Raw genomic sequence first — 25,836 nt, forward strand, 5'->3', positions numbered from 1 at the left:
CCAGCAGTCTAGTCACCACAATTTGACTTTTGTTAAAAAGTTACTCAGATTGTTATTTTTCCTGCTTCAAACACATAAACTTCAAAGACAGACTGTTGATCTGCTGCCACATATATCCCATCCTTTGCAGGTAATATTGTTCACTTAATCCGTCAGCAGTTTTAATGTAGGGCTAAGTGTGTATATTATGTACAGTCTATAGGAGCATTTTTGAACTTTTATCTATTGTCCCATGGTGCATGTACAAGGCATACTGCACATGTACCATGGCTCTCCTCACCACTGTCATGGATATATTGGAAAGAACACATTAGAAACACTAGTGTAAAGGTGACCTAGTATAAAACCTGGCAACATAAACTTGTCTTTGTTTTGCTTGGAATTCCCCACTGTGACAACTAGTGTATATAATTGCAAATATTGATGATATTGTAAAACATTTCTTTCGTTACTATTTCCTCATTCCGCTGCCTACAAATAACTCATCTAATAAAGTGGAACTGGACAAGTAGGGAAGCAGACTCTGGTCTGCTTCACTGGACCTGAACACAACCATTTCATCTGTTGAGCCAGCAGGCCAAATCAAGTGGTCTTTATTAAAGCTGCTTTGATGGATTCACCTCTGGCCTCCCCTGCTGTGATCTATCGCCTGTCCAGCCCTTGGAGGTCGTAATAAACTTGTTAAGCAATGGGGTCACTGCATGCAAGCAGCGCATGTGCATGTGTGTGTATGTGTGCACGCTGCTTGTACAGCTTGTTATGTTGCTCAGGTCTATCGTCACAACTAACCTTATACGCAGCCGTATATCCATAGTTGCTGGCACTGGATCCACTTGTAATGCTATTTGTAGTTTCATCTTAGATCCTAGCGTGCCGGCATCATATATATACACACACACACACACATTTAAGATATGGTCAGGCACAGTAGCAGTGCTGTTATCCCTTTGAGTAGTTTTACTGTCTTGAGCAGATCCTGCATATTTCCTAATAGACTAGTAAATCAAAGGCAGTTGAGCCATGGCGAGTCTTTTGCAGGTTCAGTGATGCCAAACACAGAAAAGCTATTGTTTTTTGTTTTTTTTAAATCATTGATTTCCTATTTTGTTTTAATATATATTTATCTGTGAGCAGAAAGTAAACATATATTTTCCTTTCTCCTAAGCACCTCTGACATTGACTGGAATAATCAGGACATGTCAGAACACCAAGATCTGGCTCACAGTTCATTATGCTTAATGTCTCATTTTTTCCAGTTGTATTTAATTTGCAACTGTCAGAAATGAATCACTTTTGGGAGCCACATTAGGCAAAGAAAATGAGATGTTTAAGTGTTCTCTCTGCCTGTCCTTCAGTAAATGAAGCTCAAGAATGAGCAGACAATGTTAATACGGCTGGCCGACATCCCTGAGTATCATCTTCCACTTAGCACAGGCCGCCGTCCTCAGGATACGCCAGCGGATGCAGGTGACTGTTTGCTGGGGTGAAGCCCATCCGCTCTCTAATGGGTACCACAGGGATCATTGTTATTGGATGATTCATCAGATCAGTGGTGCAGGGCGGTCCTCGTCTGATGTTCCTGAGTCCAGCATGTGTTGTTTGTAGAAGTTTACAAAGCTCAACATGGAGGCACGCACCTGGCACTGTGGGTTACAGGCACCAAAGACTATATATGATTTTATTGTTTTAACAAAGTCAGAAGTGAATTTACAGCTTTGTTTCCAGATGGTATTACAAATGTCCCATTTTTGAAAGTAAATCACACAAGTGAGAGTGTATGATATACTTTTATGAGTGAAATCTCACAAATAAAGTTTTATGAAAGGTGTGACTGCAAAGAACTGGGGATATTTCATCTTGAAAAGCCCTTTGGATGATACAGCAAAGGGCAAAGTCGGTTATTGTTGCTGCTGTTTATGGTGCTGTTTTATGAACAATGGTAAACCACTGAAGCAAGTGCAGGTTATCTTATGCTGTATTGTGTGTGGACTGCGCTACACTTTTAAACAAACAAGTAAACATATCAAACACCAAAATCCAAGTCGATAAAGCAGTCAGTGTGAAATTAAATAACTTTAAAAGCATATTTTCTTTTAATTTGTTGGCTTTCTTGAAGGCTAACGGCTGTTGGAGCGTGTTTTCAGTTTAGATATGTTGCCTGAAAAATATTTCACAGCAAATGAAGAAGCGCACAACAGAATCTTAATATTAAAACAGTTCTTGCAATACAGTTTCTGAAGTTTAATTCATGTTTTTTGGGTTGAGTAACTGCTTTGGTAATTGCATGATTTGATTTGTAATATTTTGTCTGCAGCAAAGCTCCCTTCATCTTCTGCCGCTCATGGCTGAACAATCCTTATTAATACATAGCCTGGGTACCTTTATGAATAGATTTGGTTCGTGGAGTTCCTCACTCAGGAATTCACTGAAACCACAGTCATTTGCTGAGAGTCTCCATATGTTCCCGGGCAATTGCTAAAGCAGGATATCCAGAGGCTGAAAGCACCACAGTCTGCTTCGAGTTTCCTCCTAAAGTACATCTCTTCCTGGATATTGCTCATTACATTTGTCTGTGATTACATCAAGGGCGAGCCGCGCCATCAGAAGTTGGCCGGACGGATCATCATCGTCGTCATGGTAGCCATCAGATTTGGACCCTTCCAGTAGTACCACTTGATACCATTGTAACGAACCACATTGGATGAGGCGGGGTAATATATGCCATTCAGGTTGGAGGGACCGCAGGCCTCAAACCACCATCCTGCAGGGGAAGAAGCGTGCCAGAGAGAGTTCAAGGAAAAAGTCAAAATTAATTGAATTCAAGCTCATGAAATGTAACATCCAAATGTACAGCTGTAAGTCAGCAGTAACTTTATATTGGTGCAGAGGGAAAATGAAATGCACTTCAGGACATTTACAAGGAGGAGGACAGAAATGTTTAACAAGATGGGTTATAAGGAAAGACAGATTGGGACGTGGGGGGAGATGAGCGCACCTCCGGACGCGAGCTGTGCACACTTGCAGGTGCAGCGGTCATTGTCTCTGTCCTTGGTGCTGAACTGGCTGCCAGTGTGGGTGAGGCTGCTGGTTTTTCCAGCTGTGCCACTGAAGCCCTCAGCATGAAGGCTAGGTAGAAAAGAGAGAGAGAGAGAGAGAGAGAGAGAGAGAGAGAGAGAGAGAGAGAGAAAGAAAAAAGCTCAGCCGCAGGCACTTTCATTCATTATTTAAAGCTGCGTTGGGCAACTTGTTGGCAGCTGCAAATGGCAATGAGTGGATACTCCCTGAAAACTGTTTTAAGCTCACTGTTTCTAAAATCATCTAATGTTATCTTGGTAAACTGAACACAACACAAGCATGTTTACGAAACCAGCCGGCCTGTGATTGCTTAATATCACAGGATGGCAAAGGGATGAGTTTGGTAGAGGCATGCATGCTGCTTTTTGCTGTTCACTTTTAATTTTCCACTCTTTGTTTGATTTGTCAGCGCCCGTAGGCATATTTGGCTTTTAGAATTTAATTTCAACAAACCAAGCAAATAACAGCATCTCAAATGGGCATAATCCAATGCTCCTCTTCTCTGCAGCTCCAACTTGTCATTTACAATCTGCACTGAAGGGTGTACTTTAGGATTTAAGTCTAAGTCTATTATAGAATTAAATTCATATAACCCTGCATGCATTTTTCCACTAATATAATAAAGAGAAAAAAGCAACAAATATAAAGCTATATACGCTTTTAAATCACTGCAGGATACCACAGCCTTTTCAGTATTTGCACTATACAAGGTACTCCCTCACCCAGGTTCCCATTGTTGCTTAACGTCAATGAAAAAAACTAAGCTAAAGAACGTGCCATTATTTTTCCTCCACGCTGTGCTTTGTGTAACAACCCGGTCTAAAAGAAATCTCTGCCCAAGTTAAATTGATTCGCTGAATTATTTTTGTACAGCAATCCAGCTGTGTGTGCTGTGTGTGTGTGTGTGTCCGCTTTTATTTGTCCATCCATGTGTGCGTCGGCAATTGTTTGAAGCGAGTGGACGAGGGGGTCAGTCCTGCTGTCTGGCCTCTCCACTGTCCTGTCAGTCTATCTAGTTAGTGCCGTGCTCTCCCCTGAGTTATGTGACCTCCCTGTGCAGCCAGGGGCACGCTGCCTGTGATGACTAAATGAAGAATCCTCCTCTTGAATTTGTAAGTTCACAGGGCAGGACAAGCGCATCAAGAGGAGGAGAGGAAGGAGGGGAGTGTGAAATGACAGTGCCGGGGACGGGAATAATGATGGAATAGCAAAGAGAGAGTGGAATAACGCATGAGGGGGATGTTTTGTTCGACGAGTTAACTTTTCTTTTCATGATGGAGTGGTGAAGCAAATTAGAGACTAATTAGACCAAATTGCAACAGCAGGTTACAGGATATCCTACTGGAAAAGAGCGGCCTAGGAGGATTTTGGGATCTCTTCTAGCTTCCATAAACATTTGCATCTGCCATGATTTCCAGATGTATAAACTGAGCTGTTCCACCAACACCGCAGACCACAGGCTAACCTTTTTCAAGGTGACTGCCTCTTCATATTGTTATTTTATGCTTTAACGACAGAGATACTGTTACATTAAAGGAATGTCCACTACCCTCTTTACTATAAGAACAGCTATTCTTGGCTACCTCAAAGGGGAAGGCGGTCTGTCATGTCGATGATTAATGTATGAATCTTGTTACTGAGTTTTAGGTGAAGACCTTCATGCTACTCGAGGGATCGCACTGGATGCAGCTGAGGAAAAGAACTGCTCTGGCTGACTTGCTGCACAGCACCATACATCCGGCTTGGGGGTTTTAATATAAACACACAGAAGAAGCCAGCGTCTTCAGTGTGCTAGTGATGCTAGTACATATTGAACTGGTTACACCGAATATGATCTCAGATGTAGCAAGCTGCAGAGGTGATTATATTCATTCAGGTGCTTCACCTCACACAGTGTAGCCTACAGCAAAACTGTGAAACACTACGTTTTATCACGCTAATTATGTGGAAGAAATTCAGGCAAATGCAATTTGCTGCACTATTAGGGATCTTGGAAGCATCCACCCACATGCGATTATGATTTGTCATCTCTCAGAGCATCAATCTCCATAAACGTCGACCAAACAAGGGTGAATTCCAGTAAACTTATTTGAAATCCAACCTGAACTATTTTGGTTTATCTGTTATTTCTGTCTGTTTGAGGGAAAACATGGCTTCAGCACACCCACGCATAATCTTGTTAGTGATTGCAGGGTTACCGGGGAGCTTTGTTTGAGTTGTCAGTTCCTGCCAGGGGCAGGTATTGCCGAGCATTCCTGCTATACTCCAGTGGATGTGGCTCCCCTTGGGGAATTTCTAGGGCAGCAGTAGCCGTGGTGATGTGAAAAGAAAAATGGTGGCAGATGAAAGTGGCTGCGCGCCCTCCACCTAGCTCATCATTTTGAATGACACTCTTAAAAATGGTGCAAGTGGTGCCTTAACTTAAGCACTTGAGGAAAAGAAAGCTTAGAAAATGAGAAAATGGAGAGGAATTCGAACCGCTGATAACGGTTTTCTAATCTGTGAGCCTTGCACCCAGAGGGAAGGCAACGACTGAAAGGGTGTTACTGCATTGCAATTATGCCTTTCACAATAGAAAGCGCTTAATAAAACACTTACATTGAATTTTGAAATAAAACGCCTTCATTATAATCTTATTCATGTCATATTTCTGACAAAGTGAAAGAAAGAATTCAATTCTAGACCTGAGTGGATAACAGGCATTTTACTTTAGCATGCTGTCATATCTCATGCCATCATTTACAAATTACTTTTGTTAACTGGATTATTGAATAATTTTGATCTTTCTGAGCCAAAATACATATTCAGTCATAAACTAAAGAATATTTCATGCTGTCAGGTTACCTGTAGTTGTTCTCCTCTCCGTCTATGTAGAAGCGATCATAATGTGAGAAGGCTTCATTCCCCTCTCTGTCTTTTAGCTGGACATGCAGACTGTATTCCTGGGAGCTGGTCAGCTTGTGGATGATGTCATTCCCCAGCCAGTGTTCCCCAGACGGCTCTCCGAAGCCCTGGATTACACACAAAGACAAGGAAACAATAGAATGAGAAAATATCCTAACAAGAGGGATGATTTTACCAGCGACCTGCCAAGTATTTTTGGAGTTAATATGAAAATGAACCTCAATTTAAGAAGTCACATTTATCATTCTGATGGACTATGACAGTCCACTGAGTTTAGGAAGTGAAACACTCCACTCCCAAAGCTAAAGGCTACTCAGCAGAGACTTTAATTTGCTTTAGTATCCTACCAATTCTCCATCTGGACGCACAACACTTAAATAAAATAAAAGCTAAAATAACAACTGGTAACTGATCCACTGCTTGTTTGTACTTTGGAATTGAACCTGAACATAAATTCTCATCAGCAGTCCTTACTGTTGACAATGGATGACAACAATGATCACTACACTGTACACAAACATAGGTAAGAATACATGTTAAGGGGGAAATTTATGAGTATGCAACTTAAAGATACATGCAAAATATAACGAATACAAATGCTTCTGTGCAAGGAATGGTTTGATATGTATGGAAATGATGAGAATCAGATGACTTGACATCTGGAGTTCCCAGATCTTTACCAAAGTGTGGACCAACAAGCAAGATTAAGTAAAAGAGCAGATTTTCCTTCAGCCTAAAATTAAAAATGCATCATCACTACAACCTCACTGTGCCCAACTGTTCATCATAAAATCATTGCAGGCCAGACAGAATGTCACTCAGTGAATGATCTCACCTTAACTGACTGCATTTCAATTCCCAGCGCTGTGCATTGTAAAAGCCAACAAATAATATTTTTAGATCTGGAGTTCAGTGCTGATCTCTCAGAATGTGAAATGCACATCCAGTAAGCTCAGCATTCCACAGGAGAGACGGAGAGCTGTCAATTTAGATGATTTCTGATATCATCTGATGAGCGAGACGTGATTTGTCTCTCTCTGCTATAAGAGAGGATCCTATGAAGATCTCAACAGCTGCTCTAAAGACCTCTGGGGAAGTCTGCTATTGTTAGGACTAAGACCAGGACATAACCAATGCAGCACCATATCTCCCCAAAGAAACCTATTACTTTGTCAAAGCTGGAGAGAAATACCTTCTACAGTCAAAAGCAATAAGAGGCCTCCTGCGCGAGGTCTAGACAAGCAACTCAAGTGTTAACATCACCACGGGCAGACATGATTATCACCTCTGAGGCCACGACAGCTGGAAGTCAGAGTGCCCTCTGTGGAGCCCAGTGAGGAATCTAAAGAAAAGAAACACGCAAAGTACCAGGAACTGGTACAGAAGTCCTGGGGCAGAGGCTGAAAATCCCACTGTGAACCCACAGAGGTGCACTGTAGAAGCTTTAAATCAAAGTTATCAACTTAGGAAGAGGGCCGTTCAGTTCACAACTGAAGACGCAGTGAACAGCACTAGGTGGCTTTGCATCAAGAGGGCAGATTCATGGGTGGCTGCTGTTGAGATCTAAATTGGAGTCTGATCGGTCTCTGGCCGTGTCGCCTGGCTGAGAATGTCTGATGCTGAAACACCCGATAACCCCACCACTGATGCTGCGTTCACATGTCAAGGAGATGTATTTTGTACATATTTATAGCTGTGACTTTAATATGATGCTTTTAAATGAAATAATGAAATGAATTGTAATACTCCCGTTCATAAGATGTAAATTATATACAGTAACTATAATAATTTGACCTGGTTTCCTACATAAAAAAGATAACTTCAAAGTTGACTAAAATATTCAGTGGCACAGTTAAGACTAGAGCGTGGGACTTTTACATATAAATGAATGTCATCATGAGTTCACATGATGCAGATTAAGACTGCCAGTTTGAGGGAAATCTGTATATTGCAGTAACTTAAAGTTTTAAATTTGGTGTCTGTGGAAAACCAGTAGATATTATTTTTTCATTACAAGCAATGATTGGTTTTAGGGGTGTGAAGAAGGAAGCAACTAAAGACACAAAGGCAGAGTAAGTTACAGGAGCTAAGAGTACTGAGGATCGTATGGTGAATATTTTAAGAAAAGTTTCCGATGCTGTGGATTAAAAAAACCTCTGTGTTCAGTAAAATGGTCACAGACTAAAAAAGAGAGTTATTGACAGAGAGGCATATGACATGAGCAGTGTTTTGCAATTACTGCCACTGCCAAAAGGGGGAGACAAGAGTTCTGCAGGTTTAAGCCCTGACTGAGATATTCTATATTTTCAACTTTAATCAATTTAAAGTGTATTATTTAAGGAAAATTGTATCAGACTGGGGCTCTGTATCAGCAGATACTAATAATAAATTATTCATATCAGACAGAAATTTATGGCAAAAAAAAAATACACTAAGGGAATTACCACACTTGAGGAAATGTGGTTATTTTAGTTTGCATGCATTTGCATAAAATTTGACTTGAAAATATATCTGAGCGTGGCAATAAATAACTAATTTATAGAAACTATTGTAAACTGATAAATTACATTTGAATGTAAAATATCCACTATAACTTCAACAGCCAAAACTATTTCAGTTATATGTCTTTAAACAAGATCCTTTTTTTCAGGAAGTATTCAGTCTTTTATTAATTATTTTCAATTAAAACGATGAGCCACCTCGCAGCCTTAGGTCTTCAGGTTGGGCCCCGTTCCAAAGTGGAGCCTAATGCAGAAATATTTTTGCCTTCAGGGTCCCTCAGCTTTGGAATGACCTACCTGAGGAGATGATGCTTGCACAATTATTTAAATCACTCACTACACTTGCTTCCATGTGATGTCATCTACTGTATTGTTTATTAAGGCTTTAATGCCTTTTTATTTTTTTCCCCTGTGTCTATTAAAACTGACATGCTGTTTATTATTTTTGCATGGTTTATCATCTTGTTTTAATTTGATCTCAATTCTACCTTAATTTGGCCTTGCTCTGTTTGGCCCTCCTGCCTGTCCTTGTGTCGTTATTTTTGCCTTCTGGGCATCCCAGGTTGTACTTCATATCTGTCAAAACACTTTTAAAAAGTTTGTATTAATATTAGTTTTATTTGCATATCAATTTAGACTTTTTCGTTCAAATGCATTTGCGATTTTCCATTTATTTGTATGCATTATTTTGCTCCCATGCTGATTCATGCAAATCAACAAATGCAGAGAGCGAAAGATTCGAGATTCATGTCTAAATGAGGAGCGGTTTGTATCTGCAAATCTGCAAGATGTTTTCTTGCATAGAGGAATTCCTGGCACTTGCCAAACAAGCTTTAGCAAGCGCCAAAGGAAAATTGCCAGCACCAAAATAAGAATAAAAAAACCAAACAGAAATGTAAAAAAACACATATTATAAATTAAAGTTTCATTTCCTCAAGCACAATAGACCGTATCTGTTTATCAAATGGTCGAAAATGAAAGAAAAATGTTTAGTTATCAGTCAAATCAGTTGAAACAGATTCACTGCCTTTACTGTGCACAAACCAATCATGCTAACTGTGGTGCACAGCTGGTCCCCAAAGACTGATTCTGAGCCAGGAAAAACCTTGATCTGTATTTATGTAATCTAAGTTACAAATTAGAAGCACAGATACAAACCACTCAGCCTTTCTTGGGGATTGTGTCTTACGAGTCATGACAGCTTACAAGAGTGTTTAACCCAATACTACTACTTTCCCAAGTAAAAACTCAGATAATATGTAGGCATACAGCCAAATGTATGATTAAACTGCCATTTGCTGAGGAAGCTGAAACTAAAAATCAAATCAATTGCAGCAATTGTTTGCTTGACACCATGAAATATGAGACATTGTCAAAAGGCCAAATTAATCTAAGAACGTGTTGTCAGTTAGTAATCATATAAACAACAAGACATTACTTGTATCGCCTCCTTTTCAATGCAGAATGGTTAATATTCCGGTATTAAATTCATTATCCATTTCAACCAAAGGGCACATTTTCTCCTTGTGAGTCACTTAGTCCAGCTGCCAGACTCTCCGCTCGTTATTGGTCTTAAGTGAGAGCAAATATGTTTTAAGGTCCGTGGAGCATTTATCATCTGACCGGCAGGCCCGAGTGCACCATTTGATCAACTCTTACCACAGCCTCTGAGAATATGGAGTGTGGACCGGGGCACTGAAGCATTTTAGTACATACGTTATCTGCCATCTACAGGGCCCCTGTGCTCCCACGCCCCAGCCGGAGCCAAATATTTATCATCCACTTGTAAAAATATTGTCCTTGAAAGAGTTTTTAAAGCTCTTTTTTTGGGTCTCACCCTTTCTCCCTCTGTTTGCAGTCACAGTCCTCTCTGCAGTTTATTTCCAGTCCTCGCCGTGGCAATTGATTTGTTGGCATGGGTGAGGGACAAATTGCTACTCGGTTCAATCAAAAACCCAAACCAGCCTCGTTCATTTGTTCTCTGTATAATTTGACAGTCAAAAAAGCAGAATTGCTGTTTTTTTCTCTCTGTTTCTGTTTTTCTGTTGTGTAATTATTATTATTATTATTTTCTTTTGAGAATTTTTTAGGATGAGATTGAAAAAAAAAACATTATTTAAATTCCAAAACTATATAAAAGACAAAGGTGTTGAAGTGGCCAAAGCGCTGGAGCGACTTTACTGTCTCTAGTGCATGATTGCATTGCATCCAGTTTATTTTTGTGGGGATTACATTTGGAAATGTTGTTACTTTCATCAACATGCGTACGTCCCTGTGCAGGAAAGCTGCTGGGATCTTGAGGCTGGATGCAAACAGTTGGTGCTCTGTGAGGCCCTGGAGTACATGACATGCGTGTGTTTGTGCATGACTGTGTGTGTGGATGTGTGGGAGTATGACAGGGAGAGGGAGCGAGAGCAGGTGCAATAACATGGGGGGTGGTAGAGAACACGAGGGCGGCCAAACGCAACAATCGCAGGTCACCTGAGATCACAGGCTAGCCTGTCTCCCACGCCTCTTCTTGCCAAAGCACCCGCGGATAATTATTGAAACCTCCTGTCCGGTGCTGCAGTACTGATCCATACGACCTGTGCCGATTGTGGTGCAAAACAGAACCCACCGTTTTGTAGTCTCTCCACCCACGATGGAAGTCCACGGAGCCGTTTCTCCGATGCTGCAGCACCGTCCAACCCCCACCTCTGGTCGCCATGTCACAGAACACCTGCACATAAAAGACATATACAACAAGATTTTATTCCTTTTACAGAAATCATCACATTTTGAGTACTGCACCTGTATCAAAAACTGTTCAGGCACTGAATGCTTGGTTGGATTCTATAATATTTTCTCATCTTAAATATAAAACCTTTAAGCAATAGGAGCTGATTGACATTACTACTTTATACCACATACATGTTCCTCAATCATTTTGCTTTATTCAGAAGAGAATGGAACCTGATTTGATGCCACCTTGTGAACGTCAAACCAGTATGTTCCTCCACCAGAGAACAATCTAGCTCTTTCGCAGCTAAATGTTCCACTGTGTTAACAGGGCTGTTGCTGATTGTTGTTGGGCAGGCAGCACAGAGAGGATACACTGGAGCTTTTTCACTGAACACAGCAGTCCTCTGTGCCTGGAAATGAGGTTGTCAGAAGGCAGTGGAACTAAACTGTAAAACCAAAGCCATCAGCTGAAAGACACTAAAATTCTCAGCAGATCTGAGGAGAACTGAAGAGTTGAGGATGATCATCTTTTCCCATGCTATTACATGTAAACATTTGCTTTAGTGTTCCTTTAAAAAATAGTGATGCACCTGACAAAACTTGACATTGAAAAAATGTTCTATTTCAAACTCGCATTTCTGGCTGATGTCCAATTTAACAAAAATACAAATTAAGTGTGGGCTGCTCAGTGGCGTAGTGGTTAGCACTTTCGCCTTGCAGCAAGAAGATTCCTGGTTCGAATCCCGGGATGGGCCTGGGATCTTTCTGCATGGAGTTTGCATGTTCTCCCTGTGCATGCGTGGGTTTTCTCCGGGCACTCCGGCTTCCTCCCACAGTCCAAAAATATGCTGAGGTTAACTGGGTACTCTAAATTGCCCATAGGTGTGAATGCAAGTGTGATTGTTCGTCTGTGTATGTGGCCCTGCGACAGACTGGCGACCTGTCCTGGGTGTCCCCTGCCTTCGCCCGAGTCAGCTGGGATAGGCTCCAGCACCCCCCACGACCCTAGTGAGGATAAAGCAGTGTATAGAGGATGGATGGATGGACAAATTAAGTGTTGACTAGCCTGTGTGATCATCTGATCCAGTATTCAGCACTTTTCCAATTACCAGTCTATTTTTTAATTTTATTATTTTTTTAACAAATTGCCATAACAATAAATTAATTTGAAAGTGGTTACTACCTGACTTTTCCTAACTCCTGACTAATACAAAAATGAGCAAAGAGGTGGAGCCAGACTAACGCTGAGGTGGATATATGCAAATATCTCTCAGCCATGGAGTGTGATGGCTCCAACCTGTCACTCAAAGCAGCCACATTTTTAATCAGGCATACCTTTAAGCCTTCTTGTAATTAAAACAAGTGAGGTCAATAAAATACTTCGTCTCCTACCCTGTGCAGTTGTCATGTGTTGGTGAATTAGCTATAAAGACCAAATCTGTGTTTTATACCAGACTTTAAACATGTTTATTTCTGCTTTAAAGTTGGACATTTTAGCATGGGCGTCGATGGGGAATGACTTGCTTTTGGAGCCAGCCTCAAATGGTCATTTAAGGAACTGCAGTTTTTGGCATGTTTGTGTTTCAGGCACTTGGTCGCCAGTCACAGCCTATCAACTCTGAAGGACAACTGTTGAAAAATCATCTTTTAATGAAACATATCTAAAACAAATAAACAAACATATTTCATGTTGGAATTTCTAAATTATAACAACAAAACTTGCATTTTTACTGCAAACAAACATATCAGTTCTAAATATCAGCTATCAGTCAGTTCAGTTAGTTCTAAAAAAATAATCAAAAAACATATTGTTAGACCTCTAAAACAAATTAAAACACCTGATATGTTTTGGTGCCAGTACCATATGGTGCTACCAAGACTTATTATTTTTTTTATTTTATTTTATTAAACCTTCAACATTATTATTACTATTTTTCCATTTTGAGCAGTCTGGCATTGAACCAGACTGTATGTATGAGTAAACAGGGATTAGTTTCAAAATCTTTCACCTTCCAGAACCAGAGCGGTCTACAAGAGGAAAATGGAAATTAAAGTGGCAAGAAATGACAGGAAGAAATAAAACACACTGCAGTCCTCCTGTTATTTGAAGGATGCCTTGAAAGCCTCAGAAACATGGGGAGAACCCTACATTTCAGGGTGTCACGCAATGATATGACCCAGGTGGGACGGAAAAACTAACATCTGAGCATGTTCTCTTGTCCCTCGAGTGGGGGTTGAGGAGGAGGCTTCTGAGGTTATGGTTACACAGACTGTTTTCTTTCTTACTTGGCTGCACATTTCACCATGTGTGGATTTGTTTGGGAGAACAAATAGGAAGGAATTGTACTTATTCACTTAGTGACAGATTTTGAAATCTAGACTTGTTGAGGGACTTATTTTAGATATTCAAGGTGTTTGAGTGGACAAATTCCAGCCTCCTTTAGGTACGGTGATTCAATAGTTGTGTATGTTTGTCCCGTGGGTGGTAAGATTAGATGCTGTATGTTAGTGAGATCCTTCTTAATTCAACAGATGTATTCAGCATACCTCAAGGCTAAGCAGTTGGCCTTTGTCGGTTTCCTTCGACACTATTTTTGAATCTCTATCCAATGTTGTCACCTCAGATTTTTCACTGACATAACCTTTGCAACCTGGAACATGGATAATTACTGATGAAACAAAATTGATTTTCCTGGCCAGTTGCTTTAATATTATCGCCCAAACAGGGTCGTGCTGCATTGATGCTGATATGCTGACAGAATCCAAAGAGCTCTCTTTCCACATCACAACTGGCTATTTTCCGATAGAAATGAAATGAGAGTTTTCAGCACTTTCCCAGAATAGAAAAGCTAAATCAAGGTCAAAAGGCATTCAGTTCTTTCACCCCGAAAAACAGAGCAGACTGGCAATATGCTGCGATTATCCTCTGGCACAGTATGCCAATGTTCTGGCCTTAAATGCATCACACTGAACACAAAAGCAGCCGCTTGAAGTAGAATTCTCAGTTAAAGTCGATTCCCAAACGTGGTCGTTACTTTGATTTAGACCAGATTCATATTTAATACTCCGAATTCACTCATTAGCTAAGAAGAAGGCATTGTAGGGCCAAATCCATTACAAATAAATGCAAACAATTTAAGTATTACTACGATTTTAAAAAAAACAGACAATGCCAAGGTTACTGCTTTCAAGGGACTATCTGGGGATGAAATACATTACTCAATGTGTGTTTACAGGAAACCACTAATGTGTTTAACTTTATAAGCCCTGTGCTTATGCAGCTCTCGAAAGTATGCATACCAGAGTTGTGAAAAATGTATCCTGATCCAGACTATGAATTATTTGGAGTGTAATCATCATCATTATTCACAACCTTGGTGATTTCAAGGTACACAAATGGAAAAATGAAAAGGTAACTGTCTCATATAGCCAGTATTCTGCATTATGTGCACATGTGTGTGCCTTTTGTCTGAGGTCCAACCGAGACAGGCGGCTCTCTGCTTTGAAAATAGGGCAATTTGTATCTGCCCCACTTTTATGCAGCCACCCAGCTCGCCAGCCACATTGGATTTAGATGGCATAGATTGAAAGCAGCAATGATTTGGGGAGCACTAACTTGTGTCAGTGGAAACGTACATTGGCCCCAGTTGGCAGGAAACACATGGCATCGCTGCCTAACACCTGGCCGCCGTGCCCACAGGAAATGAAGAGGAAGAACACGGGGAAAACAGAGGCAGTCAGAGAATGTGCCAACAGCAAACTAGACTGAAAGTAATGAATAACAAAAAAGAAAAAAAACTATTTCACTGTGCGCTTTCTTTTTTCTCCCTGCTAAGCTCTGAGTGTGAAGATCCTCGCAAGAAGGCCAGATGTGATTCAAAGAAAGGACAGCCTGCTGGTGGCTGCCATGGTTGAGTTAGCAAGGGCGAGCTACTTCAGATCATTGGAGGTACCTCCCAGGCTTCTCCGACTCTGCATTCAGCAGCGCACACTCGCTCACCATGAAGCCTGCAGGGCACAATGCTCCTGTTGCTTATTATTTTGGCTCTCCGTAACACAGCACGGCACCACCATCAACCTCTATACCAAAGCTCCAGCAAATTAGCATGACATCAGACTAGTTTGTCTTCCCAGTATTTATAGTGGTACAGAAAATGATGATAAGCCTGCTGACTTTCATTATGCAGTGTATGTGTGAGATTTTACACAGGCTGGGAAAAGCCTGTAAAGTTAATACAAGTGAAAATGACTGCACCGTTAAATGCTGTGAGACAAATGGACAAAAAAAAGTTTAATGTCATAGTCAGTTAGGAGATATTTGCAAGTAAAGGCCAGTGGCCTTTAAAGCCTTACTACCTTGACAGTCTGGGTGGAGTTGTGCAGGCGTATGCTGTATATTCCGCTTTCCTTCACTCCAGATCGCAGGATCTCCGCACAGTCTCTGAAACTAAGTGGCTCCACCTTGGGCATATTGGAGATTTCTGCAGAAACATGTAAGCATGTGTTTACAGATGGCAACCTTACGGGTTTTGCACACAAAATCCCAAACCCATATGTGAGTTCTCTTGCAGTGTTAAGCTCTAGTTTAAGCGCATGGTGTCTGCAGGGTAAACATGTACGTAGTGTGTTTGTGATTTGAATTACAAGCTGCTCTGGGTTATGTGTTTTTTGTAGAACATCTTTATGTTAATATACTGATGTTTATTCTTAGCATTCCTCCCTTATGTAATCTTTTGTTTTATAATAAATGATGTTTACAGTACAATTTCCTGATTGAAACTCACTCAGCCTTACCATTGCAGTGATTAACCATCGAAAGCAGCTGCTGTACTGTGTCTGTGAGCACAGCCTGCTGTCTCTGCAGTAGAGTGCTGTTGAGTGTCGAGCTGCCCAGTTCACCCTGAAGCTGACTGACCAGTCGACTCTGCCTCTCCAGAAGCTCTTGAAGCTGTTGCTTTTCACCCCGCAAACCCTGAAGCTCCTTCCCATACTGAGCTTCCAGCGCTAAGAGCCTCTGTTCCAAAAAACTGTCAAAGAAAAAAAAAAAGAAGCTAAGATTCATTTTCTCATTTTTACACTGCACTGGGCTGGAAAAGGAAAAAAAAACAACAACTCAAAGGCATGAAAGTGTATCACTGAAAGGAGGAGAATATTAAAAAAAAAAACTGGGCACAGGTGCAGAATCCATCCATTCAGCATTTACCTTTCACAGTGGAGATTGCACAAACCTGCTCATTTACATGAGGATGACTAATAGACATCGGCGCAACAGTCTCATTGGGCTAACATCGTATAAACACCTGTACCACGGCAGCGCTCACAGATGGCCCTGCATGCCAAGCTGCTCGATCACAGCTACAAGGCAACAACTTGACAGCGTGTGTGTGTGTGTGTGTGCGTGTGTGTGTCTTTGTGTCTGCACAAGTGGCACACCCCCACCTCCAAATGAAGATCATAAATTCCCGCAGCTTGATCTTTATGGCTTTGACTAACGACTCTGCAGCAGTTATTTATTGAAACAATCCAGCCACCCAGATTGAACAAGCTACTTCTGAGCTCGATGCACACACAGCCACAACACTCAAAGATAGATCCCCAATCTAACACTGTCGGCAGCAGCTGAGCATGTGGCCCGGAGAGAGAGACCGGGATCAATCCAAATCATTTCTTACATCACTTCCATTTCATATTAGCTTTGTGGGGAAAACATTCAATAAAAGTGACAAAGAGAAGCTAACAAAACGTTTTGTGTTGTGCGTATTTTACTTTAAGGAACAGACAAAGTGTAGTGCATGGCATCAAACCAGCTCAGTAATGTTTGAATAGTTAGGGGAGTAGACAGAACAAGTATGGCAATTTGTATCACATTGCATCCAGGGCTATTAAATTGCTATGCTTACGATGTTGTGCTATTTATTATTATTGCAATTATTCAGTATATTTCTATTAGTCTGCTGTCTTTCTTTCTTTTGGTGCGGTGCACTTCCTGGAAATAGTATTTTACATGTAATGCCTATGAAAACAAATATGTCTCTCTGCCCTTTTTAGTTTGGCTGCAGTTCAAAAACTGGCTCCATGCCCTAAAGGCTCAGCAGCCACCGACAACCCTAATTTCCCTCTTATTGCGCAGTCGCCTGGCTGTTGTATTCCTAATATCTTGCATCCCGTCATTGAGTTTACCCTCGTCAAGATGTATTCGTTTATTTACATGTCAGAATCATGTCAGCAATTTGAAGGACGAGGGCTAAAAGGGCAGAGCGGAGCCAAGCAGAGCCAGATGTGTAGCAGGTGTTGCTGCCGGGGCACCGTGTCCTCCCTCAGTCTACACTTGGTACAAATGGATGAAATGATAAACAACCAGATGCAAAGATAGCCAACACTGGTTTCCCTTCACACCAGGCAGAGCCCAGTCCTTAACCCGTCCCTGGCCCTTACTTGACCCTCTGTTCCTAGAGAGAAGAATGGGAAACCCCTCCTAACGCGCACTGCCCATTCACTGGCAAACACACACACGCTTGTACAATACGCAGTATATTGTCATTAAGTACCCTGTTTGTTGAAAGTGTTCAACATATTCTTTTGCAATTTCATGCATGTACATATACACACTATGTGACACTTTGGAGGGCCTTTATGTTCTGCCACCCAGTGTGAAGTGGCTTTTTCCTGAGAAAGCATTCTGTGGTGCAAAAGCAGGAGGCACATTTTATGTTTCCCACAGTGGTCACACCAGCTCATTTCATTAGTCAAGTAAAAGCAAAAAGCCAAAAGCAAAGCAGGCAAATAAAATAGCACAGTTTTACGAACAAAAACAGCATTATAGAAGGCACAGATTTAGACAAATAGGAGATTTCTGGGAAGTGAAGAGTAAAAGCAACCACAGCAGTGACTGCATAACCCCACTTTGTGATCTCCAAACCTGACCATGTAAATCATCTTTATCGTAACTTGTCATACCAGCATTTAAATGGACATAACAGAACAAAAAGTAATGGCACAGCACTCAAGAAAAGTCTTGCAGTGCTCAAAAATGTTCTTGACTGAATAGTTTTCCAAAAGGTGTGTGTGCTCACCTGTTTTTATCACCGAGGCGTGAGATCTCCTGAGTCTGCAGGAGAATATGTTTCTCCAGCCGGTTGGTAAAGAGCGAGTACTCCAGCAGCTGGATCTCCAGGCGACTTGTCTGGTTTAACACCTACAGATTGATGAAAAAAAAAAGAATAATAACTCTCTCAGTGTTGCCTGGGATAAGGCAAAAGGTAAATGATTGAGGAGAGTGATGTGAGACGATAAAATAAAAGGGGGTGCTTGCAAGAGGCATTCATAGAAAGGACCCTTGGGGATAAATAGTGTCGCAAAACACATCACAAAGCTGATAATTTGAATTCTTTGATCTCGTAATCAAAACTTGAGCGAGAATGATCTCATACGCACCTGTGACATGTTTTGAAGTTGCACATGAAACACAAAGCTTGAACAAAGGCGCTTGGATATTTGTACAGGTTTGCCGTTTTCATATCGACTTTGATAAGAGAAAAAGTAAGCACGAGGACCAAAACAGCTCAATCTGTAATAACAAACTCTGTGGCATGATTGAAGACACATCTGTGTTGTGCTACTGAGCTTTATGTTTTAATTGGCTTGTCGTCAGATGCCAAGCTCGGCTCATTGTGTCAATCAGAGCCTGCAGAACCGAATACCAGCTGTTTGAAAGCGTTTGCCGCCACCTTTGGGCATGGCTCCTCAACAGGAAACATCTGATTTGCGTTTAATTAGCTATTCACCAAGTATTTTGCAAATGATATCATTTGTTTTTGCATTAGTGTGACCCCACAGTTGTTCATTTGGATTGGCTGCGCACAAGTTCCATCAGGTGCGGTCGGATACTTCCTGTTCAGCTCACCTGTGTCTCGACGTCTGTCAGTTTGCGAGTCTGCTCTGCAGATTGACTGAGGAGGTTGGTTCCCATCTCCAGCATGGCAGCTGTCTGCGTGTGCACCGCCGTTCTCTTTATTTCCTCCATCCCAGAGCGCACATTCTCCTGGATGAAGTTCTCCAGCTGGAGGGAGAACAAGCAGAGAGTTTTTATCCAGCATGTCAGATTTCCTACCTCCGTTGTGGTGATAATCGTATTTTAGAGGCCTGTCCCTATACGTTGGCTGACAGCTTCATGCAGTGTGAAAGAGGCAACCTTCAAGTGATCTGTCTTCTTCACCTCAATCTTCTCAGCCACTGTGATGAAATCGTGGAATTTAGCTTCCCTTGGGCACTTGTAGTGTCCCGCCACCAATCTATCCACCCATCTGCAGCTTTACCTCAGGCAAATAGTGACCCCTTACATTAATAGAATGATGAAATATATAGGCATTTCAGTGGGGGTTCAGAGAGAGCAGTGAAAGTATATACCACGAGTTTGACATCATGATATTCATGTGCAGGACTTCAGAGATCGTTGCCCGCACACTGTAATCAATCACAGACCCAGAAAAAGAAGCATGGGCAAAAACCTATCATACCAGGAGTAAAAATAGGATGGCATCCATCTTGCTTCAATAAATAGATTCTCTTATTAATGTGGTCTGTTTCAGAAAACGGCATCTGGAAGTCAAATTCCACTTTTCCTGCTGTAAACGGTAGAATTTAGTTTGACGTTTAATGGGCAATGGTCTGCGTCTTTTGCAATAAAGCGAAACAGAATATCGAACCAGAGAACATTAATATTTATGGCTTTTCTGAAGAGACCACACAACTGGAAAATGAAGTCTCTAAGGAGGAAGCACTCAAAATTATCCAGCTAATGAGAGGCTAGCTGCAAAAATCGAAGAGAATTCAAATCAGACGACAATTTTTGGTTTAGTTATTGTCTTCGACAAAAGTAAACATTTCAGAGAGAAATGAGGTTATGATAATGCATTGCCACAGAAAAGGGAGGGTGTCTTTTTCTATTTTTTTATGAAGTCTAAAAAGAAAACATTCATCCAAGTGGGCTAATAGAGATGAATCTGCAATTAAATTGTTTGCCTCTGAGTAATCTTTTTCTTTGTCTCTCAGATTCTCTTGAACTTTCTTTACAACCGCCTCTTTTAAAGTGTCCCGATTCTTCCTGCTTGCTCCACAAATCCATCTTTCATATTTTGCTACTTTAGGACAAACTGAGACTGCAGAAAAAAAAAATCCTTCCATAACGAAGGTTATGAAGAGATTACTAAGCGGATTAAAGCCAACACCAAAGGAAGAACCAAAGATCCTTGCATCGTAATCAGCCTTATGCATTCAAGCTGCTATCAGCCGCATGTCCGAAGTCTTCGTATTACAGCCTTTGTGCTGGAGCTCAATCCAGAGGCCTTGATATACTCCATCTCCCCCTGCCAATTGCATTAATTGCAGCTTTGTCACACGCTGCAATGTGCAGCCAGATAAATCACTTTTGGGATGTAACATAATTCTGTTTTATTGTGTCTAACAGGGACTGAGGAGGGATCAGTGCTGAGAAATCATAGGAGTTATATCACTTGATATCTTAATTATTGAGCCAATAGACACATTTGTTCTCAGTTAGAATTACAGAGGATAGGGGAAACATATCTGCTGGGTGTTCTGGCAAGTGATAATGATGGACGGAGGCACATCAGGATGCGTATGATTGCGATTAAAATGGTGAGTTGATGGATGTGCCACTGCAACACTGTGAACATCCAGATAATCTATTCTTGACCTTAAGGGCTTCAAAGAAACATGCAGCATTTTCTCTGTTACTGCTGTTTGCTTCATCCTGTTTAACCACAAGGGTAGCTCTGGTTCTATTTGTATTTCTGTGTTTACCCCAGTACAATGAATGAAAGTGAAATTGTGTGTAAAAAAAAACAACAACAAAAAAACAAGGACAGCATCTCTTTCCAGAGATGATTAGTCTCAATAGATCTCACTGTGGACTACTTTCAGTGGAACTACTTCTGCGGAAGTGTGTGTCTATGCTTCACACTTTGTTCGGAGGGATATAACCAGGACATGTTTTCTTTCTTTTTTTTCTTTTTCTGAGTTGTCACTGTCAATTCGTCTGAACTGAAGTATCTTAAAACAAGTGGAGGATTCATCATGACGTTTTCATGGTCCTTTAAGACACTCAAAAGTGATTTGTATTTTATCAGAAGTAGGGATAGCTGATAAAGTATCTCAGCATCTACTTGAGGGAACAGCATCCTATTTTGCACTATTAAATATTTTGAGGATTTATCTTGATAAAGATATCATCACTTTTCCTCTCGTCGTTCCATGAGATTACTCTTTGTAGCGTTGACTCTGGACATATTACTGGATCAATTGCTTTTATATTTACTGTGGGCAGTTATGTGGCCTTCAGGATGAACACTAATACCCTCAGTCATCCATTTTCTTTTCATGGGGTTCCACCATCAAATCAAAATTTCACTTTGTCTAATGCTTTGGTTTATGACCACACTAATGCCATACCCATTACTCTTAGATAGACTTTGTGTTTAAAGCAGTTTTGCCATTGTCAGCATGCTTGCATGCGAAACTATGATAATGAACAGAGTAAGCTTTATACCTGCTAAACATCAGTGTGTTTAGATGTGGACACTGCACTAACAATTTAGCTCAGAACACAGTACAGATGTAGAGAGAAACTAGCATAGACACAGCCTTTTAGACTTGTTTCAATGTCATTTTTAATTGCTATAATCACCACAAATAAAATTTGGTTCAAATCTTTCATATTACATACAGACTGTTACAAAATTAAATCAAAACTAGCTACAAAGCTAGTTGCCATTATAGGTATTAAAGTAAGAAAATAGGCTTTGCTGTAATTTTGATATGTGCTGGAAGATGTTTTGAAGTCAAAGCCCATGAGTGAATGCTTGGGAAAGGAAATGGATATTTTGAGTTGTATGATTGGGCTTGATTTAAGTATTGGCTTAATGAAATCGTGTAGAAACAAAAAAAAAAAAACAAAAAAAAAAACAGGTCAGTAAGGGTAGCCAAGCTACCTTGATCTCTGTGCAATATTTCTGCATTAGCATAATCTGCGCTGCCTCTTAAAAGTACTAAGAAAAGCACGCTCACGTCCCTTTCGTCCGCTCCTCTGGGTCACAGAAGGCGAAGGGGACTAGATGGGGGGTTATGTTGGGGGTTAGTCCGAAAGAAAACAAACACTATTTTCTTCATGGAAATACCAAAGAAGGAATTTGGAGCATTAATACAGTTCTGTTGCAGTGGTCCACTTGAAGATTCCTCTGAGGAACATGGTGGATTAGTGTGTGCGCTCCTAATTCTGGATGTGTGTGGGTGTGTTTTCTCTTTCAAGGGGGTTTGGGGGGAAAGCTCACAGAGAGGGTCGTAGTGTCCCCAGGGAGCTTTGAGTGAGACCGTACAAAGTTTCACAGAAACACCGGCGCGCACACACACACACACACACACACACACACACACACACACACACACACGCACACACACACACACACACACACATGCCGTATGCAGATAGGTCTAATGAGCTCCACAAGGCGCTGACAGGGGCTTTGCCATCTGGGGTCAAAGGTCAGGTTCCCCTAGTGCATATCTAAAAGAGGCTCTCTGGGGTCACGCTGTGTTTATGTGGAAATACCACCTACAGTGCGATCATTTATGCATCACGTCGGCCTGGTGGGGGTTACTTGTTGAAAGGTTGGATCTTTGTGTTCATTCCAGACGCTTTGTAGAGGAAGCTGGCAAGAGAGCAAGGTATGTGTCAGTGGAGCTTTTTCTGTAGATGTGGGGGGCTTTCAAACAGGGGGTGGGGGATTTAAGCACATGTCACATCTCTCATGAAGAAAGTGAAGGTGAGAGGCTACACGCTGCACAGAAAAAGAGGAGGGCAGTGTGTGGTGATTTGTATTCCACAATTTAGTTTTCAAGAGTATATGAATAACATACATGAGGAAAAGGTTGTGCACTCTCACTCTGTTGTGTTTCTCTCCATCTCTCAAACGCCCGAATATGCTCATGGCATGGCCTCATGGGATGTTTTCTATGGAAGCAAGGCCTCTTGTTCATACACTGAGCATCAGATAGAGTGCACACAGGGGAGACAAGTGTGTGTTTTCATATGTGTCTTTCTGACGGCGTGTCAGGTGAGCGTGAGCAGGATAGACAATGGTTCTGAGATCTTATGGTCGATAAGACACATTTATCATCCCAGAGGTGCAGAACGGTGCAGATAGAAATGACGGAGATGGATAAAGAAGAACTGTCAGCAGGGAAAGGAAGGAGGGAACCCAAAAAAGAGAAGAATTTGTGCTGAATGTGTGTGAGTGTGTGTGTGAAAGAGAGTGTGAAGTGACAGGAGCACAGGAAGAGCTTTGGCATTCATAATACCCCATTTTCAAATCCTGAAGCATAATCAGCATGTTTGCTCTCAGTCAGCCAATCTAAACACTCAACACAAATGCTTATAATCAGCCCGAGGATTAGTGTATACCATAAATATTCTGTGAGCGATGCAGACAAGAATAGAGAGACGGGTGGAGAGGGGTGACGTGTCAGTCAGTCTGTCCTAGACAATGGCCCAACACTGATTCTGTGCCCAGATGACCTTAGCAATAGAAACTCCATTGTGAAGCCACTTTTGATCGCATCTTTTCATTTTAGTCACTCATAATCCAGCCTAAATGCAGCTGCAAAGGCTGAACTGTCCAGTGAGGAGACATGCTGAAATGTGCCTCTCGCAGATATTCTTTTTTTTTTTAAATTCAGCAAAGAAGATATATATTTTTTATGTAAACTGATTCTGGAGAGCTTTGAGTTGACTTTGAACAAAAGCATGAGTCATAAGAGACATTTCTGTGTTCTTGTTGCTTGTGGGGGGGTGGGGGGTATACTGATTTAGTAGGTTTAAGTGTGTGAGACACATTTGGCATGACCTGATATTAGCAAACGTTTTTCATCTTGTGTTTCTCATCTTGCATGCAACAGGGAGTTCTGACATCCCAGTGGTCTTACGCACAGACATACACTCATACACTAGGCTTTGACATGGTGCCAGAAATGCATACAGTAAGCATCCATGGAAATTCCAGCTAAGCACTGAACTTATCAATAATGAAGGCTTGTCAGCGGATGTTATTGGGTAGTATACTCCGCGGACGTCCCATCTTTGTTTTGCAGCATTTTGTTTGAAGCTCTGCAGGCAAAAATGTGATGTGAAAAAGGACAAGATAAAGAGAGTGTGACAGGAGGAAGAGGCCAGTTTCGTCAGCAGTTCAGAGACCTTACCTTCTGCAGCCACTGAGTGTTATTCTCCATGGCATTCTCCAGACTCTCCAGCTTCCTTTCCTGCCAGGAAGACCTCTCCTTCGGGGCCTTGCTTTGCTTGGTTTGGCTCATATCACCCTCAGGTGGGGAGTCCCTCTGGAGGGTATTGGTGACCTGGAAGTCCTTTAAGGGATGGCAGTGCTCCACCTCAGGGAGGATGAAGGTGTAGCTGCAGGGGCCGTGCTGCACACGGTGCTGTTGGCGCTCAGAGCCAGTCGCGGTGGCCAGCAGGTAGGCCAGGTAGGCGAGGGTCAGGGCCGGCAGACGGCCCATGTCAGGGGAAAAAGAGGGAAAGGGGAGGGAGGGAGGAGAGGGGAAGATGGAGGTCTGCACCACCCAGCTGAACTGACAAGTGGGTCTGGGGAAATTCACCTTTCGTCCTCTGGATCTTTTTCTGCCCCTTCACTAAAACATCCCTGAAGACTTCCTCCTGGCTTCTCAGTCCAACTCCTGCAGATCCAGTTTCTGTTTTATCACTTCCACTTCCCCTCTTTTGGCTGGTCTTCCTCTTTGGTGCTGCATCCAGAAGTGTTCTTCTGCCCAGTTCGTGCTCCCGCTGTTGTTCGTCAGGGCGGATAGAAAACACGCACACAGGAAAAAGGGGATTGTTTCCTATTGTAACTCCAACACTCGGCCAGCGCATGCAGCTCAGCCCAGGAAGCCAACAACAGACTTCCCTCCCACCATCTATCTCTCTCTTCTGAAAAGTTGCCTTCCTCACTGTCGTCTTTTCAAGCTGTTGGAGTCCATGCATTGGTCTGGAGGAGAGGGGAAAGGAGGGGTGGAGTGGAGAGTCGCCTGCTTCAGGATGTTGGCTGAAGCAATAAAGCTCTTAAAGTACAGAGAGAGAGAGAGAGAGAGAGAGAGAGGAGAGAGTGGCATGCCTCTGTACAAACACACACACACACCTCCTTAGCACATAATCGCTCAACCACCCTTCCCTCTTTTACTTTCTCCCTCCCTACTTTGGTACTTCTGTTTGCCGGGTTTTGAAGGGGAAGCTGCATGAACACACTCAGCTCACCACAAGAGCAAAATCAGGAACTTTCTTAGCCAATTTTTACTGACATTCTCTTTCATTTTGATTTCCCACTTTCTATCCCTGTGTTGTCTCAAATTTAAATTTTCCTTATTGGAATGACCAGCATTAAGTAAAACATGCCAAAATCGTACAATACAAGGTGTAATTCAGTGTGTCAAATTCTTGGTGTTTGATCTGTGTTCTGATAAAGAACTAGGTACCAAAATAAAGATCAACAAGAATTTCCGGTCTTGAAATACTGCAGTGCACAGAGTGTTTTACTTTCTGTTGCTGTTTTCTCCT

General features: G+C 41.7%; 1 protein-coding gene across 2 annotated transcripts; it reads right to left on the minus strand.

Annotated features, from left to right (window-relative positions):
• Positions 1-1,664: 1,664 nt before the first annotated feature.
• On the minus strand, positions 1,665-25,344 carry angpt2b (angiopoietin 2b). 2 transcript variants are annotated; one of them, XM_022194093.2, is made up of 9 exons: positions 24,474-25,343; positions 19,105-19,260; positions 18,275-18,396; positions 15,996-16,228; positions 15,558-15,682; positions 11,098-11,199; positions 5,920-6,086; positions 2,996-3,126; positions 1,665-2,761 (listed from the first exon to the last, which is right to left on the minus strand). In XM_022194093.2, exons 1-9 carry the CDS (start codon positions 24,783-24,785, stop codon positions 2,601-2,603), a joined length of 1,509 nt encoding a protein of 502 aa, XP_022049785.1. In that variant the 5' UTR covers positions 24,786-25,343; the 3' UTR covers positions 1,665-2,600. The 2 variants fall into 2 exon arrangements, with proteins under 2 accessions (XP_022049785.1, XP_051812037.1); XM_051956077.1 differs by lacking the exon at positions 2,996-3,126 and having other exon boundaries at positions 2,558-2,761; positions 24,474-25,344.
• Between the last annotated feature and the right edge of the window lie 492 nt (positions 25,345-25,836).

This window comes from Acanthochromis polyacanthus, chromosome 11 (genome assembly GCF_021347895.1).
Source record: "Acanthochromis polyacanthus isolate Apoly-LR-REF ecotype Palm Island chromosome 11, KAUST_Apoly_ChrSc, whole genome shotgun sequence".
Lineage (NCBI taxonomy): Eukaryota > Metazoa > Chordata > Actinopteri > Pomacentridae > Acanthochromis > Acanthochromis polyacanthus.